The 15,450-nt window shown below is 36.1% G+C and overlaps 1 protein-coding gene across 1 annotated transcript; it reads right to left on the bottom strand.

Annotated features, from left to right (window-relative positions):
• Positions 1–1,319: 1,319 nt before the first annotated feature.
• LOC131174411 (probable terpene synthase 8) lies at positions 1,320–4,205 on the bottom strand. Its single transcript, XM_058137531.1, has 7 exons — positions 4,034–4,205; positions 3,531–3,804; positions 3,085–3,457; positions 2,789–3,007; positions 2,551–2,689; positions 2,059–2,304; positions 1,320–1,925 (listed from the first exon to the last, which is right to left on the bottom strand). The coding sequence occupies exons 1-7, from the start codon at positions 4,136–4,138 to the stop codon at positions 1,632–1,634; spliced, it is 1,650 nt and encodes a 549-aa protein (XP_057993514.1). The 5' UTR covers positions 4,139–4,205; the 3' UTR covers positions 1,320–1,631.
• Positions 4,206–15,450: the final 11,245 nt, after the last annotated feature.

Here is a 15,450-nt window from a genome sequence, read left to right as displayed (position 1 = left end):
GCCGATTGAGTAGTTTGACATCATTTTCATATTTAACATACCTAGTAAATGACAATGATATTTATTAGGTTTATTTAAAAAAATTGTCACACCTTACCCTTTCGTAAGGCATAAAATTATTTCATACTTAATAAAAATTAACCTAAAATTACTTTATATATATATATATATATATATATATATATATATATATATATATATTTGTTTTCTAATTTTAATTAATTGTAAAAAATAAAAATATTTTTTTTATATTTTCAATTATAATTAATTATAAATTTTTAATTTTGTTTAATTATAAGAAAATATAAAATATATTTTTTGCATTTTTAATTTAAATAATTAAAATTAATTATAGTCATAATTTTTTAATTTTAATAATTTATATCAAAATATAAAATAATACTTTATATTTTTAATTATTATAATTATTTTTCATTTTAATTTTAATTTTTAATTAATTATATGAAAGAATAAAATAATATTTATTATTATTATTTCACTTTTTAATTTTAATTAATTATATAAAAATACAATATATTATTTTAATTAATGATATGAAAAATATCAAAATTGAAATATCTAATAATGGATGAAATTGAGCATTTAACTTTTAACATGATAATCAATTTCATTTCTCACTTTTGATTCCTAGATTAAAAATGGAAATGATGATTCTCTTAATTGTGAGAATTGAATTATCTAAATTGTGAGAATAAAAATGAAAAAAAAACAAATTCAAACATCTACAAAAGGAATGAAATTCATTCATTACCATTCTTGGATCATTTTTAGTAAACTAAACAAGCCTTAAAATTATCCTTTCTATAGGGGCAACGATGGATAAAAATATTGATTTAATTTGATACAGGAAAGGTTCAGCACCAATGTTCGTCCAATCCAACAAGTAGATTTAACTAGCAATTTTTATTTTTGGCATTTCTTCTTATTTAAGTAGAGTATTTTTTTTTTTTTCTTGTCTTGGCACTTATAAAGGCCAAATACTTTCATTAATTGATAATTATATCTAAATTTTTTAATATTGGACCATATATTCCGATGTTAAACTACAAAATCAATTTTGAAGAAATTTAAACTTTTTTTTTTAAGCTAAGAGAACAATTTATAGCTTGTAGACAACAAAATGAACCCTAAAATCTATATTTTATTGTTGTAAAATTTGAAATTTGGATATAATTGGTCTCGATTTTAAAGATTGTGCTTCAAAATTATTGAATAATGATTGTCCAATGGTTAATTTGAAACATTATTAATAAATAGATTTTTACATTACAGAATAAACACTAGGCCATTGAGCAATGGATGCCAATGGTTGCAAACATTCTTATTAATAAACAGAATCAGCATATCAACTATAAACAACATGCTTGAATTGAGAGACATTTCTCTTACTCAGTTGAAAGTGAACACACATGACACAGCTCACTCGGTTATTTTTTTTTTTAATTCATAATCTTATTAAAACTAATAAAACAAGAAAAAACTTAGCAAAATAAGCCAGACTAAACTATGGGCAATAGACTAACCCACAATACCCAGATTAAGGGACAGCTCTCTCAGTTTATTTTGATGTTTTCTCCACAACACAACAAATATAGTTCCTCAATCCATTCTTATATTGAAAATGGATCAACCAATAATTTTGTGACATAATCTTTCATACTTGATGGATTGGTGTAGAAATCAAGGAACTTGTAAAGAAATTCTGACATGCGTCCAGAGTTGAGAAAATACTTGAGAATAATCTTTGAAACACGTCTTGGCTGAAGAAGTAGTTCCTCATTTATGTCCTTCAATGCATTTACAAATATTTTATCAATCTCTTTAACAGCCTTCTCTTTTGACACACCAAATTCCTTCATGTAGCACTCCACACTTGAAGGAGAGTCTCCCCGCTTTTGCTCCTCCTTTATTATGCATATAATATTATTTCAGTTAAAAAAAAAATCAGATCAGGAGAATATGTTTTTTAGTGCTTAGATGCATGCTAGAATTTTCCTATATATATATATATATATATATATATGAAATTAATAATACCTCGTGGCCTGCTATGTCATTCTTCAAAGTTCCAAGTAACTTGGCAGAGTTAACAATTTTTGGGTTACTTCGTATCCATACCATTTCCTTAATCCCTACATCCTTCATTCCAAGGAGGAATGCTGAAGCAAGGACATCACAAGTGCTTACGATTAATCCATTCTGTACATAATCATCGAATGCTGGCACATACCCATTTTTGGCCCACTGTGCCTCAATTATGTAGCCTCTTGTCAGTTCTTTAAACTAATAACAGAAGGGGAAAAAGAAAGAAATCAGTTACATATGTTAAATGGGGAAAAAGAAAAATTAAAGCCATTCAACTTGAGAAAATTTTCTTTAAACAATGAAGGCAATTACGCAAACTCTTTTCCAATAAACATTAAACTAATTGCTCAAAATCAAGGGTCAACCAATGTCTATAAGCGTACTAGCCATCAAAAACTATCAAACTAATTAATTAAATGGAAAATAGTATCCAGCAAATCTTACCATCTCCTTGGCATAAGAGGTTTTCAAAGAGCTTCCTTCATTGCCATCATTCTCCGTCTCTTCAAAAAGTTTCAAAAAATCCTTGTAAAGATATTTCATGTACCCAGGTAGGTGATCATCAATGCCATCAACATTGCACCTGAAAATTTGCAGGAAAAAAATATGGTTGGGTTATATTCACTTTTGTATATATGGTGATTGAAATTTTGTTATGTATTCCAAGTCAAGTTCCTATAACCTTTCAAATGCAGCTGTAAAACGATAGAGCTCATCCAGTGTTCCATATGCGTCGTATGTGTCATCTAGCACTGTCACCATTTGCACATACTTAGCAATCTTCAACCGAGAAGCACCAAACTGAGGTTCGCAAATGCATCCAAGTGCCCATACATAGGCCTCCACAATTCTATCTCTTGTATAAGGATACTTGTGCATAACATTCAAGTCTCTCGACCACCTGATAATTTAACATAATTCAATTCATGTTAAATTAATTAATCTATACCCTGTGTGTGCATGTGAAACAAAATTTACCTTGAGAGAATGGCCATCTCTTGTCTATATAATAATTGAATTCGATTGTAGTCCAACTCTGCAAACTTCAGCAGAGTTTCATTGCGAGACTCCTCTTTTTCGTAAAAGGATATATATTGGTGAATCTTTAGTCTTTCCATGCTTTGATGGATTGGCCACACCAGAGAATTCTTTATATGTTCAGCAAGATGGGGGCTTGCCTGCTCAGCTAGAGTTTCCAGGTATGGCTTTGTAAAAGCAAGGGCTTCATCTAAAATATCTTCTCCATGCACACTTAGAAAGCTAGCTTCGTATAAGCCAAGGAGGCTTTTCACATCATTGGTGATGGATTTCTTGAACCCTCCATCATTGTCTTTGAATTTGTTAAAAACGTCTAATTCATGATGATCACCCACATCACATATTAATCTTCTTAATATTGACAATATTTATATACAGACACTTACCACAAGTCACTTTATGACCATGTTGTCTTAAGATCCGAAATAGAAGCGCCGCAACGTGAAGGTCATAGTCATTTTCATGGAGGAAAGTGGGAAGAGCAATGAAAATATGGTTTAATTGTTCTTCAATTTCATTCTCAAAATAATATGACACTCCAAGGCAGCATAATATATCAATAAATTCAATATTTTCGATTAATCCTCTTGTAGATTGCATTAATATATCTTTCACCTTTTCTTTAAATATTTCCACCTCTTTACAAAGTGATTCAAACTCCTGCACAGACAGTTGTTAAATGCCAATTTAACATCATGATTAAATAGAAAAATACTCAATTTAAAGAATTTTTAACATCAACATCAATAATAAATTTATCATGAACCCAAAACATAGATACCCGAATTCAGTCTATTTTACATATGTTATATCTTGGATACATAATATACTAGATCTAAATTAGAATTTTCCATATTATCTATTAATTATAAATATGATAGAGATATACCGAATCTTGGAAGGATAGGGAAGCAAAAGAGCAACCCCAAACGCTAGAGGGAAAGTTTGCCGATGGACGAAAATTGTCTTGCTCACTTTTGGCTTGAGTGGTCATTTTCCTGCAAAGCACCTGCTTGCTAATTAAAACAATTGATCTCTTGCTTGTACCTGCCCTAAACGGAGAAAAGCAAAGCTATTTATAGAGAGAATGCCAGCATTTTTAAGTCATTTGTCCGCCCATAGCTGTCATTGTCTGTTTTTAGTTTTTCTTTTCTTTTAATCGTTTTAAACATTATATATATATATATATATATATATATATTGAAATTGTGGGAATTAAACAATTAAGTTAAAAGGTTAAAGTGGAAATTACAAAAAAATATCATGTGGTTTCGCTCATTTTTACTTCAAGATCCATAGTTCATTTTATGACAAAGTGGTACCTTGAGGTTTTACACTATTAGCAAATCAAGTGAATTATTTAACTTTTTAAAATAATTAGTGTAACACCCCCGTTGTATAGCCTGGTATATTTCACTGTTCCGGTGACCGGTGTCGGTCCGGACAAATAAAGAGATTAGAGTCACACCTAAGACAACTTGAGAAGCCATAAACATAAATAATTAGTAATGTTTAATTAGTTAACTACAAATAAGAAAAACAGAACATAAGAGGTTAAACGAGCCGAGAGTCACAGCGATGAGTGACCTCCTGAACGCAGCTGAAGTCGTTTTAAACTCAAATTCGAACCGTAAAGTGACTGCGGTCCTTAGGACCCTTATGAACACAGTGGAAAAGAGAAAATCATGAAAAAGAACTGTTAAGTCAGTCAAATAATTAGGTCAGGGAGCCGGAAGAAATATTGGATTATTTGCAAACCGGGATGAACCGGCGAGGGGCAATTTGGTCAATTGACCCCGAGAGCTGACTCCTGACCTAACTGTCGAATAAAATCAGAGAAAAGAAAATTTCGGAATCGAGAATTAAATTAAAGAACTAATAGAAAAATAAAAAAAAAAAGAGAAAAGGAAAGAGGTTGGAAAAGTCAAAAGTTATGACATCATGCATGATGTCATAACTAAATTAATAAATTGAATTAATTAATTTGGATTTAGGGGTCTTCCATAAGCAAAAAAAAACGTGTAAAAGGAAAACAAAGGAAAAAAATTTAGGGTTTTCTTCTTCTTCACCTCTCTCTTTGCCATCCCATTTTCCCCAAAATCCTCCATGAATGGTTCTTCATTTAAGCTTACTTTAAGCTTGAATTTCTTCATCCAATCAACATCACTCCCCTAGAAACTTCATTAGACCTTGCAATCTCAACCTAGGAACAAGAAAGAAAGAGGAAAGGAAGAGAGAAAGTGAAGAATTGGCATTTAAAGTTAAGGTTAGTATGTTAAACTTCTTATTTCTTCACTTAAATGCATGATTAATGGTTGAAATGAACTTAGGATTAAGGAAATGAAATAAAAATATGGGGGAAGGACAAACTAGAATTTCAGCCAGCCATGGATGTGGGAGAGTTTGATGTATTTTGAATGAATTAAATGTGTTAGTAAGCTTGCATGAGAATGGTAGTAAGTTGGAAATGCATAAATGGGAGTAAATGCAACATTTTAGTGTAGTTAGGGTTTGAATATTAGGGTTTGTAAACCAAAAATTTGGAGAAATGCATAAATGATATTTTTGACCAATTGTGGACTGAAAAATGGTCAATAATGACCAAATGAATTGTGTGGGAATGGTGGAAAATTTAGCTAAATTCGTAGGTCAATGGTCATGCTGCTGGCAGCATGACCAAACCTACTTTGAAGGACCAAAACTCAAATTTTACAAGCCTAATGGATATGCCACCAATTGGAGATGAAAATAGACATAAAAGAGCACAATTTTCATTGAGGAACCATTGCCAAAAACTGACCAAAACTTGGTGAAACAATTGACCAAAGTGAGTTGATAGCAGGCTGCCACTGCACTAAACTGACCAAATGAACAGTAACTGTTCATTTGGTCATAACTCGAGCTAGGTAGGTCAAATTGACCTGAAATTTTACCAGCAATTAGATATGATATAGACCTAAAACTTTCATGAAGAACACCAACCCAAATTAGGCCATTAACTCATTCAAATCATTGAGCAAAGTTAAAATTTCTGTACTGAAATTCTGCAGATTTTTAGTTGAGCAGCAAAGTTTGGATAGCTATAACTCTCTCTAGAAAACTCGGATTTAGGCGACTCTTGAACCGATGGAAACCTAAGACATAGTACAACATTTCATATGAAGAAAGTGAGACCAATTATGAACTTAACTTGATCAAATAATTGACCAAAGTTGGACCAAAAACCTGTCAGCACCTAAATTGCAGTATGAACAGTGCACGTGAACAGTAAACTTATTTTGGCCATAACTTGAGCTACAAAACTCCGATTGAGGTGATCCAAAAATGAGAATACACTTAAGACAATAAGGAACATTTTCTATGAAGGAAGTTTTGTCAAATTCCAACAGTAGATCGACCAATGGAATAGTGCAACTTCGGAAAACCAAAACCGAAAATTGGCAATTTTGCCAAAATGACCTAAGCTTTAAACAAATGACCAAAACCAACAAGTTTGGTGACCAAAATGTGGTATGTGGGTGAAGTTGGAGTTCCCATACCTATTAAGTCTTAGAAAGTCAATAATTTGACTTGAATAGTGTAGTGAATAGTAACCCGAAACACAAAATTTCGAGAACGTCGAATTTAACACGTTAGAGTTAGGTAAATGTGAAGCTAAGTTTATTTTGAATTTATTTTAAGTTCTAGTACTGAAACATTGTAAAATTGTGTGTTTCAGTTGAAAAGAATATCGGGAAGGAACCCGAGGAACCGAGTCGAGGCTAAAGGACGACTCGTTTGAGGTTTGTGCACAATATTACTATGCTTTAAAAAAATTCATTGATTAAATGAATGAAATATGCATTTTATTGTCGCTTTGAATTGTTGAAAGTATTGTGACCTTACTTATGATGTTTTGATTCAAATTGTGAAATTTATTGTGTATATTTGAAATGACAATGTTTAGCAAATTGTTAAGATAAGTTTTAAAACCACAGTATCATGACCATATGTTTGAACACCTCACTAGCACGACTTGTGGGGGTAATTAGTTTCGAATTTTGATTCCTTCTCTGGAGAAGTGTTGAGGTGTGCTAGTAGAAGAGGATGTGAATGGATATCCATATATTTGAGCTAGCTAGCCTTGTGACATGTTTTCTCTTTAGCCTCTGGCTATCGAGATTCATGTGATTTCTCTTAGCCTCTGGCTATTGAGATTCTATTTGTTTCGAATGGCATGATTTAACTGTGGGTTTTATGAAATGTGTTTTGATACTTTGAAATAAACTTGGTTTACATGTAAAATCTTACAATGCATGATTGTATTTAATTTTCATGTTTAGTCAAATTTTTGAATGAATGTGCTTTAAGTTTTGCATAAAGATTATTTTAGTATATTGTGCACCACTGAGTCTTAGTACTCAGTGATAGCTTTTATTGCTATCGCAGATACAGAAATTAGAGGATCAGCAGACTGAGCTGCTGAGGTGTGTGAAGTCATCAGCTTGAAGTCTTCGGGTATAATTTATACCCTAACTATAAATATTTCTTTTGATGTATATATTGCACATAAATGTATGGACATGTACATGGGTCTTGAGCAGCTTGTACAAAGTTTGTATAAAAGTTGTAATAAATTTTAGTTTGGACTTCCTGAATGTAAATTTTAGTATGATGAATATATAAATTGTTTATCTTGAATGGAATATGAATAAATGATATTGATGGACAGTATTTTGAAGAAATTATTGAACTTGTGAATTTGAGAAATTGTTTGAGATTGAGTTTGAAATTGAAGTAGTGGTTGAGAAAAACTTTTAGAAGTGCTTTTTACAGGTATTCGAAGAACGGTTTTCTCAAAATACAGAGTAAACTCTGTCAAAATTTTTATAAAATTTGCGGAAAACTAAAATGGCCAAAAATATTAATTAGTTTTAATTTCAACTAAATGTTTTAAATACTTATTTGAAATGCTCACCACTTGTCAAAGATAAGAAAATTGTTTTAAAATCCCTTGCAAGGTACTTAATGAGTTATCGGTAGGTGAAGTTCGGTAGTTCATTAGGTATTCTACGGGATCATGTTATGCCTTACAGAGGGGTAAGGTGTGACATGTTTTAGTGGTATCAGAGCAAGTTTTTGAATTATGTTTTCAATTGTGAATTTGTGTCTTTTCTTTGTTAAGTACAACTGCTCAATGTCCATATTTGTTACATACAGTGCATTACATCATGAATATGAACTAACGGAGGGAAATCTCCTTGTGTTACTTGTTTAGGAGATACCCTAACTTCAGCCTGAAATGGAAGAATGGGATCGCTCAGTTGAGCAGTCTGTTGAAGCTGAGGCACAAGGGGAAGCCCCAGCTTTACCGAATGTCAGTGGGTCAGCAGCACCAGCCCCACAAATGCCGCAAATTCCTGCACAGTTCGCACAGCAGATAGCGGCAATGTTTCAACAAATGGCTGGGGGTATGTCTGCTCAAGCTCCACCCCAACCACCTGTGGCACAACCACTGCCTCCAGCCAGACAGTTTGATAAATTGCTAAAGTATGGGGCTGCAGAATTTAAGGGTACAGTGGACCCTTTAGAGGCAGAGCAATGGCTTGAAAGAATGGACAGAGTGTTTAAGAAACTGTACTGTCAAGATGAGCTGAAGTTGGAATATTCCGTGTCGCTACTGCAAGGGGATGCGTATGATTGGTGGAAGACCATCCCCCACAGCTTGGCTGAACCACCAGTGCTGACCTGGGATGACTTCATCAGAGAGTTCAGACAGAAATACATCCCAGATGCATATGTTGATCAAAAACTGCAAGAATTTTTGAGTTTGAAACAAGGGAACCGAACTGTAGCAGAGTATGAAAGAGATTTCTCAAGGCTAAGCCACTATGCTGGAAGCTTAGTCTCCACCCCCAGAGACAGATGCAAGAGGTTTGAGTCCGGGCTAAGACAGAGTCTGAGAATGCAAGTTGTGGGTTTCAGACATCAGAATTTTTCTGAATTGATCTCACAAGCCTTGGAATTAGAAAGGATAGAATCAGAAGGGGCAGTGAGGAAGGGTTCACAAGAGAAATCAGAAAAAGACAAGGGGGAAAAATCAGTTGAACAGAGTTCTGGTGCTACCTCTGGAAAGAGAAAGAAGTTTAGTGGACCCAGCAGGGGTCGGGGTGGAAGATTTAGTAGAGGCAGATTTTCAGGACAGAGACCCCTAGGTCCGCAGCGATCAGCGAGGGTTCACAGTCTACCCGCCCCTGTGAGACTTGTGGCAAGATTCATGGGGGGGAGTGTTATTGGGCCATTGGAGCCTGTTTTAACTGCGGAGGCAAGGGTCATTTAGCAAGAGACTGGACTAGTGCTCCGAGATATGGTCCAGCTCCTACTCGCCGAGGATCTATTGCAGTCCCGCTCCCGAGGTTCACGATCGGTTGGCAGAGGAAGAGGCAGAGGTAGAGGCACTGCTTCAGGCAGTCAGGGCATAATTGGTCAGTCAGGACAAGGAAGTGCTTCAACCAGAATCTACGCAATGAAACAGCGAGAAGAGGCTGAGACTTCTGATGTGGTAGCTGGTACATTCTCTATCTCTGATCAAGAAGTATTTGTATTGTTTGATCCGGGTTCAACCCATTCATATGTTAGTGCTAGCATAGTTTGTTCACTTGTCGCTCCATGTGTGCAAATGGGTTTTGAAGTGCTAGTAACTAGTCCGTTAGGACAAGAGGTCCGGGTCAACAGAATCTATAGAGACTGTCCTTTGGTGATCCAAGGACATGTTTTCCTGTCAGACTTGATTGAAAAGCCCTTCAGAGAGTATGATATTATCTTGGGCATGGATTGGTTTGCCAGGCATCATGCTATGATTGACTGTAGACTGAAGACAGTCACTTTTGGTCTCCCTTTGTACGGTGATGTGGTAATACACGGGGAGAGGCATTTACTGCCATCAAACATCATTTCGGCTGCACTAGCCAGAAGGATGATTAAAAAGGGGTGTGAAGCATACTTGGCACATGTGATAGACACCCAGGTGGGGAGTCCAGCATTAAGGGACATCCCTACGGTATGTGACTTTCCGGATGTATTTCCTGATGAATTACCAGGATTACCTCCAGAAAGAGAGGTGCAGTTTGAAATTGATGTTATGCCTGGTGTGGACCCAATCTCCATAACGCCATATAGAATGGCACCTGCAGAATTGAAAGAGTTGAAAGTGCAGTTGCAAGAGTTGCTTGACAAGGGCTTTATCCGCCCTAGTGTGTCACCTTGGGGAGCGCCAGTATTGTTTGTAAAGAAGAAGGATGGCACTCTCCGGTTATGCATTGATTATCGGCATTTGAATAAGGTGACAATAAAGAATAGATATCCATTACCCCGCATTGATGACTTGTTTGATCAGTTGAGGGGTGCAGCTGTGTTCTCCAAAATTGACCTGAGATCAGGTTATTATCAGCTGAAAGTACAAGAGCAGAGTATTTCTAAAACTGCCTTCAGAACCCGCTATGGCCATTATGAGTTCTTGGTCATGCCATTCGGGTTAACTAATGCTCCGGCTGCTTTTATGGATCTGATGAACACTATTTTCAGACCATACCTCGACCAGTTTGTTGTGGTATTCATAGATGATATATTGGTCTATTCGAGGAATGCAGAAGAGCATGATAGACATCTGCGGATTGTATCTGAGACTTGGAGAAAGCGACTATATGCCAAATTGTCGAAGAGTGAATTTTGGCTGAAAGAAATATCTTTTTGGGGCATGTAGTATCGAAGAGGGCATTAAGGTAGATCCAAGTAAGATTGAAGTCGTCTAATTGGAGGCCACCGAAATGTCACAGATTCGTAGTTTTAGGTTTAGCCGATACTACCGTAGATTTGTGAAGGATTTTCCATGTTGGCATCTCCATTGACCAAGCTTAGAAAAGATGTAAAATTTCAGTGGACGGATAAATGCCAGCAGAGTTTTGATGAATTGAAGAGATGTTTGACTGAAGCTCCAGTCCTAACTTTACCTACTCCGGGTAAAGAGTACACAGTTTATAGCGATGCTTCTCACAATGGGTTAGGTTGTGTGTTGATGCAAGATCGAAATGTTATTGCCTATGCATCACGCCAGCTAAAACCGCATGAGAGGAATTATCCGACACATGATTTGGAGCTTGCAGCCATTGTGTTTGCTCTTAAGATCTGGAGACATTATTTGTATGGGGAGAAGTGCTACATCTACACAGATCATAAGAGTTTAAAGTATTTGGGCACCCAGAAAGAGCTGAATTTGAGACAGAGGAGATGGTTAGAGTTGATAAAAGACTATGATTGTCTGATAGACTATCAGCCAGGGAAGGCTAATGTTGTGGCTGATGCCTTAAGTCGCAAGACTATGGCAAGTCTACGGGTTACTCCTTTGTCTTTGGTACATGAGTTGAGATCATTGCATGCCAGCTTAGAGATTAACGATGATGGGCGACGGTTGCATGGCATGTACAGCGGTGTTGATTGATCGATTAGAATGGCTGCTCAGAATGATCAGAAGTATCAGAAGTTGATGGAGGAAGTCCGACAGGGCAAGAAACCAGAATTCTCACTCAGAGATGATGGTCTATTGCTACACCAGGGCAGAATGTGTGTTCCTAATGATGTTGAATTGAGGAGGATCATTTTAAAGGAAGCACATGAGTCTCCTTTTACCATGCACCCTGGTGGTACAAAAATGTATAGAGGGCTAAAGGAGCATTACTGGTGGATGGGTATGAAGAGAGATGTGGTGGAATTTGTATCCAAATGCCTAACTTGTCAGCAAGTGAAGGCAGAGCATCAAGTACCCGCTGGGTTGTTACATCCACTACCGACTGCAGTGGAAATGGGAGAGAATAACGATGGATTTTGTGATGGGACTTCCGAGGACACAGAAGAGTCATGATGTAGTATGGGTCATTGTTGACAGATTGACTAAATCTGCTCATTTTCTGCCAGTCCGGATGGACTACAGTTTAGAAAGATTGGCCAAGTTATACATCGATGAGATTGTGAGATTGCATGGAGTGCCAGTATCTATCGTATCAGACAGAGATCCTAGGTTCACTTCTAGATTTTAGGGTAGTCTTCAGAGAGCCCTAGGAACTAGATTGAACTTCAGTACGGCATTCCACCCACAGACAGATGGCCAATCTGAGAGGGTAATTCAAATCTTGGAGGATATGCTACGGGCTTGTGTGATTGAGTTTGAGGGCAGTTGGGATACACACTTGCCTTTGATTGAGTTTGCTTACAACAACAGCTACCAATCAAGCATTGGGATGCCTCCATATGAAGCTTTGTATGGCAGAAAATGTAGAACCCCGTTGTGTTGGGATGACGTGGGTGAAAGAAAGATGATTGGACCCGAAATTGTTCAACAGACTGAAGAGAAAATCCGGGTGATCAGAGATCGACTTAAAGCTGCATCAGATCGTCAGAAGTCCTACATTGATTTGAAGAGAAGGGATATTGAGTATGCAGTGGGTGAGAAAGTTTTCCTCAAAGTTTCTCCTTGGAAGAGAATTATGAGATTCGGCAGAAAGGGGAAACTAAGTCCTCGTTTCATTGGGCCATATGAGGTTCGGAGAGAGTGGGTCCTTTGGCATATCGGTTGGCACTACCTCGAGTTGGAGAAGATACATAATGTCTTCCATGTGTCTATATTGAGGAGGTATCGATCAGACCCATCTCATGTACTACCATGAGGAAATTGAAGTAAATCCAGACCTCACATATGAAGAAGAACCCATAAAGATTCCGGCTTATGAGGTGAAGCGACTACGGAATAAGCAGATACCGTTGGTAAAAGTCTTTGTGGAACCATCATTCGGGCCAAGAAGCTACTTGGGAACGAGAGGAGGACATGAGGAGACAACACCCACTATTCAGAGATTGATACTGGTAAAATTTCGAGACGAAATTTATTTAAGGGGGAGAATTGTAACACCCCGTTGTATAGCTGGTATATTTCATCATTATGTGGTGTCGGTCGGACAAATAAAGAGATTAGAGTCACACCTAAGACAACTTGAGAAGCCATAAACATAAATAATTAGTAATGTTTAATTAGTTAACTACAAATAAGAAAAAGCAGAACATAAGAGGTTAAACGAGCCGAGTCACATGATGAGTGACCTCCTGAACGATCGCAAGTCGTTTTAAACTCAAATTTCAACCGTAAAGTGACGCTGCGGTCCTTAGGACCCTTATGAACACAGTGGAAAAGAGAAAATCATGAAAAAGAACTGTTAAGTCAGTCAAATAATTAGGTCAGGGAGCCGGAAGAAATATTGGATTATTTGCAAACCGGGATGAACCGGCGAGGGGCAATTTGGTCAATTGACCCCGAGAGCTGACTCCTGACCTAATTGTCGAATAAAATCAGAGAAAAGAAAATTTCAGAATCGAGAATTAAATTAAAGAACTAATAGAAAAATAAAAAAAAAAAAAGAGAAAAGGAAAGAGGTTGGAAAAGTCAAAAGTTATGACATCATGCATGATGTCATAACTAAATTAATAAATTGAATTAATTAATTTGGATTTAGGGGTCTTCCATAAGCAAAAAAAAAACGTGTAAAAGGAAAACAAAGGAAAAAAATTTAGGGTTTTCTTCTTCTTCACCTCTCTCTTTGCCATCCCATTTTCCCCAAAATCCTCCATGAATGGTTCTTCATTTAAGCTTACTTTAAGCTTGAATTTCTTCATCCAATCAACATCACTCCCCTAGAAACTTCATTAGACCTTGCAATCTCAACCTAGGAACAAGAAAGAAAGAGGAAAGGAAGAGAGAAAGTGAAGAATTGGCATTTAAAGTTAAGGTTAGTATGTTAAACTTCTTATTTCTTCACTTAAATGCATGATTAATGGTTGAAATGAACTTAGGATTAAGGAAATGAAATAAAAATATGGGGGAAGGACAAACTAGAATTTCAGCCAGCCATGGATGTGGGAGAGTTTGATGTATTTTGAATGAATTAAATGTGTTAGTAAGCTTGCATGAGAATGGTAGTAAGTTGGAAATGCATAAATGGGAGTAAATGCAACATTTTAGTGTAGTTAGGGTTTGAATATTAGGGTTTGTAAACCAAAAATTTGGAGAAATGCATAAATGATATTTTTGACCAATTGTGGACTGAAAAATGGTCAATAATGACCAAATGAATTGTGTGGGAATGGTGGAAAATTTAGCTAAATTCGTAGGTCAATGGTCATGCTGCTGGCAGCATGACCAAACCTACTTTGAAGGACCAAAACTCAAATTTTACAAGCCTAATGGATATGCCACCAATTGGAGATGAAAATAGACATAAAAGACCACAATTTTCATTAAGGAACCATTGCCAAAAACTGACCAAAACTTGGTGAAACAATTGACCAAAGTGAGTTGATAGCAGGCTGCCACTGCACTAAACTGACCAAATGAACAGTAACTGTTCATTTGGTCATAACTCGAGCTAGGTAGGTCAAATTGACCTGAAATTTTACCAGCAATTAGATATGATATAGACCTAAAACTTTCATGAAGAACACCAACCCAAATTAGGCCATTAACTCATTCAAATCATTGAGCAAAGTTAAAATTTCTGTACTGAAATTCTGCAGATTTTTAGTTGAGCAGCAAAGTTTGGATAGCTATAACTCTCTCTAGAAAACTCGGATTTAGGCGACTCTTGAACCGATGGAAACCTAAGACATAGTACAACATTTCATATGAAGAAAGTGAGACCAATTATGAACTTAACTTGATCAAATAATTGACCAAAGTTGGACCAAAAACCTGTCAGCACCTAAATTGCAGTATGAGCGATTGCACGTGAACAGTAAACTTATTTTGGCCATAACTTGAGCTACAAAACTCCGATTGAGGTGATCCAAAAATGAGAATACACTTAAGACAATAAGGAACATTTTCTATGAAGGAAGTTTTGTCAAATTCCAACAGTAGATCGACCAATGGAATAGTGCAACTTCGGAAAACCAAAACTGAAAATTGGCAATTTTGCCAAAATGACCTAAGCTTTAAACAAATGACCAAAACCAACAAGTTTGGTGACCAAAATGTGGTATGTGGGTGAAGTTGGAGTTCCCATACCTATTAAGCCTTAGAAAGTCAATAATTTGACTTGAATAGTGCAGTGAATAGTAACCCGAAACACAAAATTTTGAGAACGTCGAATTTAACACGTTAGAGTTAGGTAAATGTGAAGCTAAGTTTATTTTGAATTTATTTTAAGTTCTAGTACTGAAACATTGTAAAATTGTGTGTTTCAGTTGAAAAGAATATCGGGAAGGAACCCGAGGAGCCGAGTCGAG

The sequence above is a fragment of the Hevea brasiliensis genome, chromosome 16, assembly GCF_030052815.1.
Source record: "Hevea brasiliensis isolate MT/VB/25A 57/8 chromosome 16, ASM3005281v1, whole genome shotgun sequence".
Lineage (NCBI taxonomy): Eukaryota > Viridiplantae > Streptophyta > Magnoliopsida > Malpighiales > Euphorbiaceae > Hevea > Hevea brasiliensis.
Note: the sequence above shows the minus strand (reverse complement) of the source record. Positions and strands in the feature narration are given on the sequence as shown.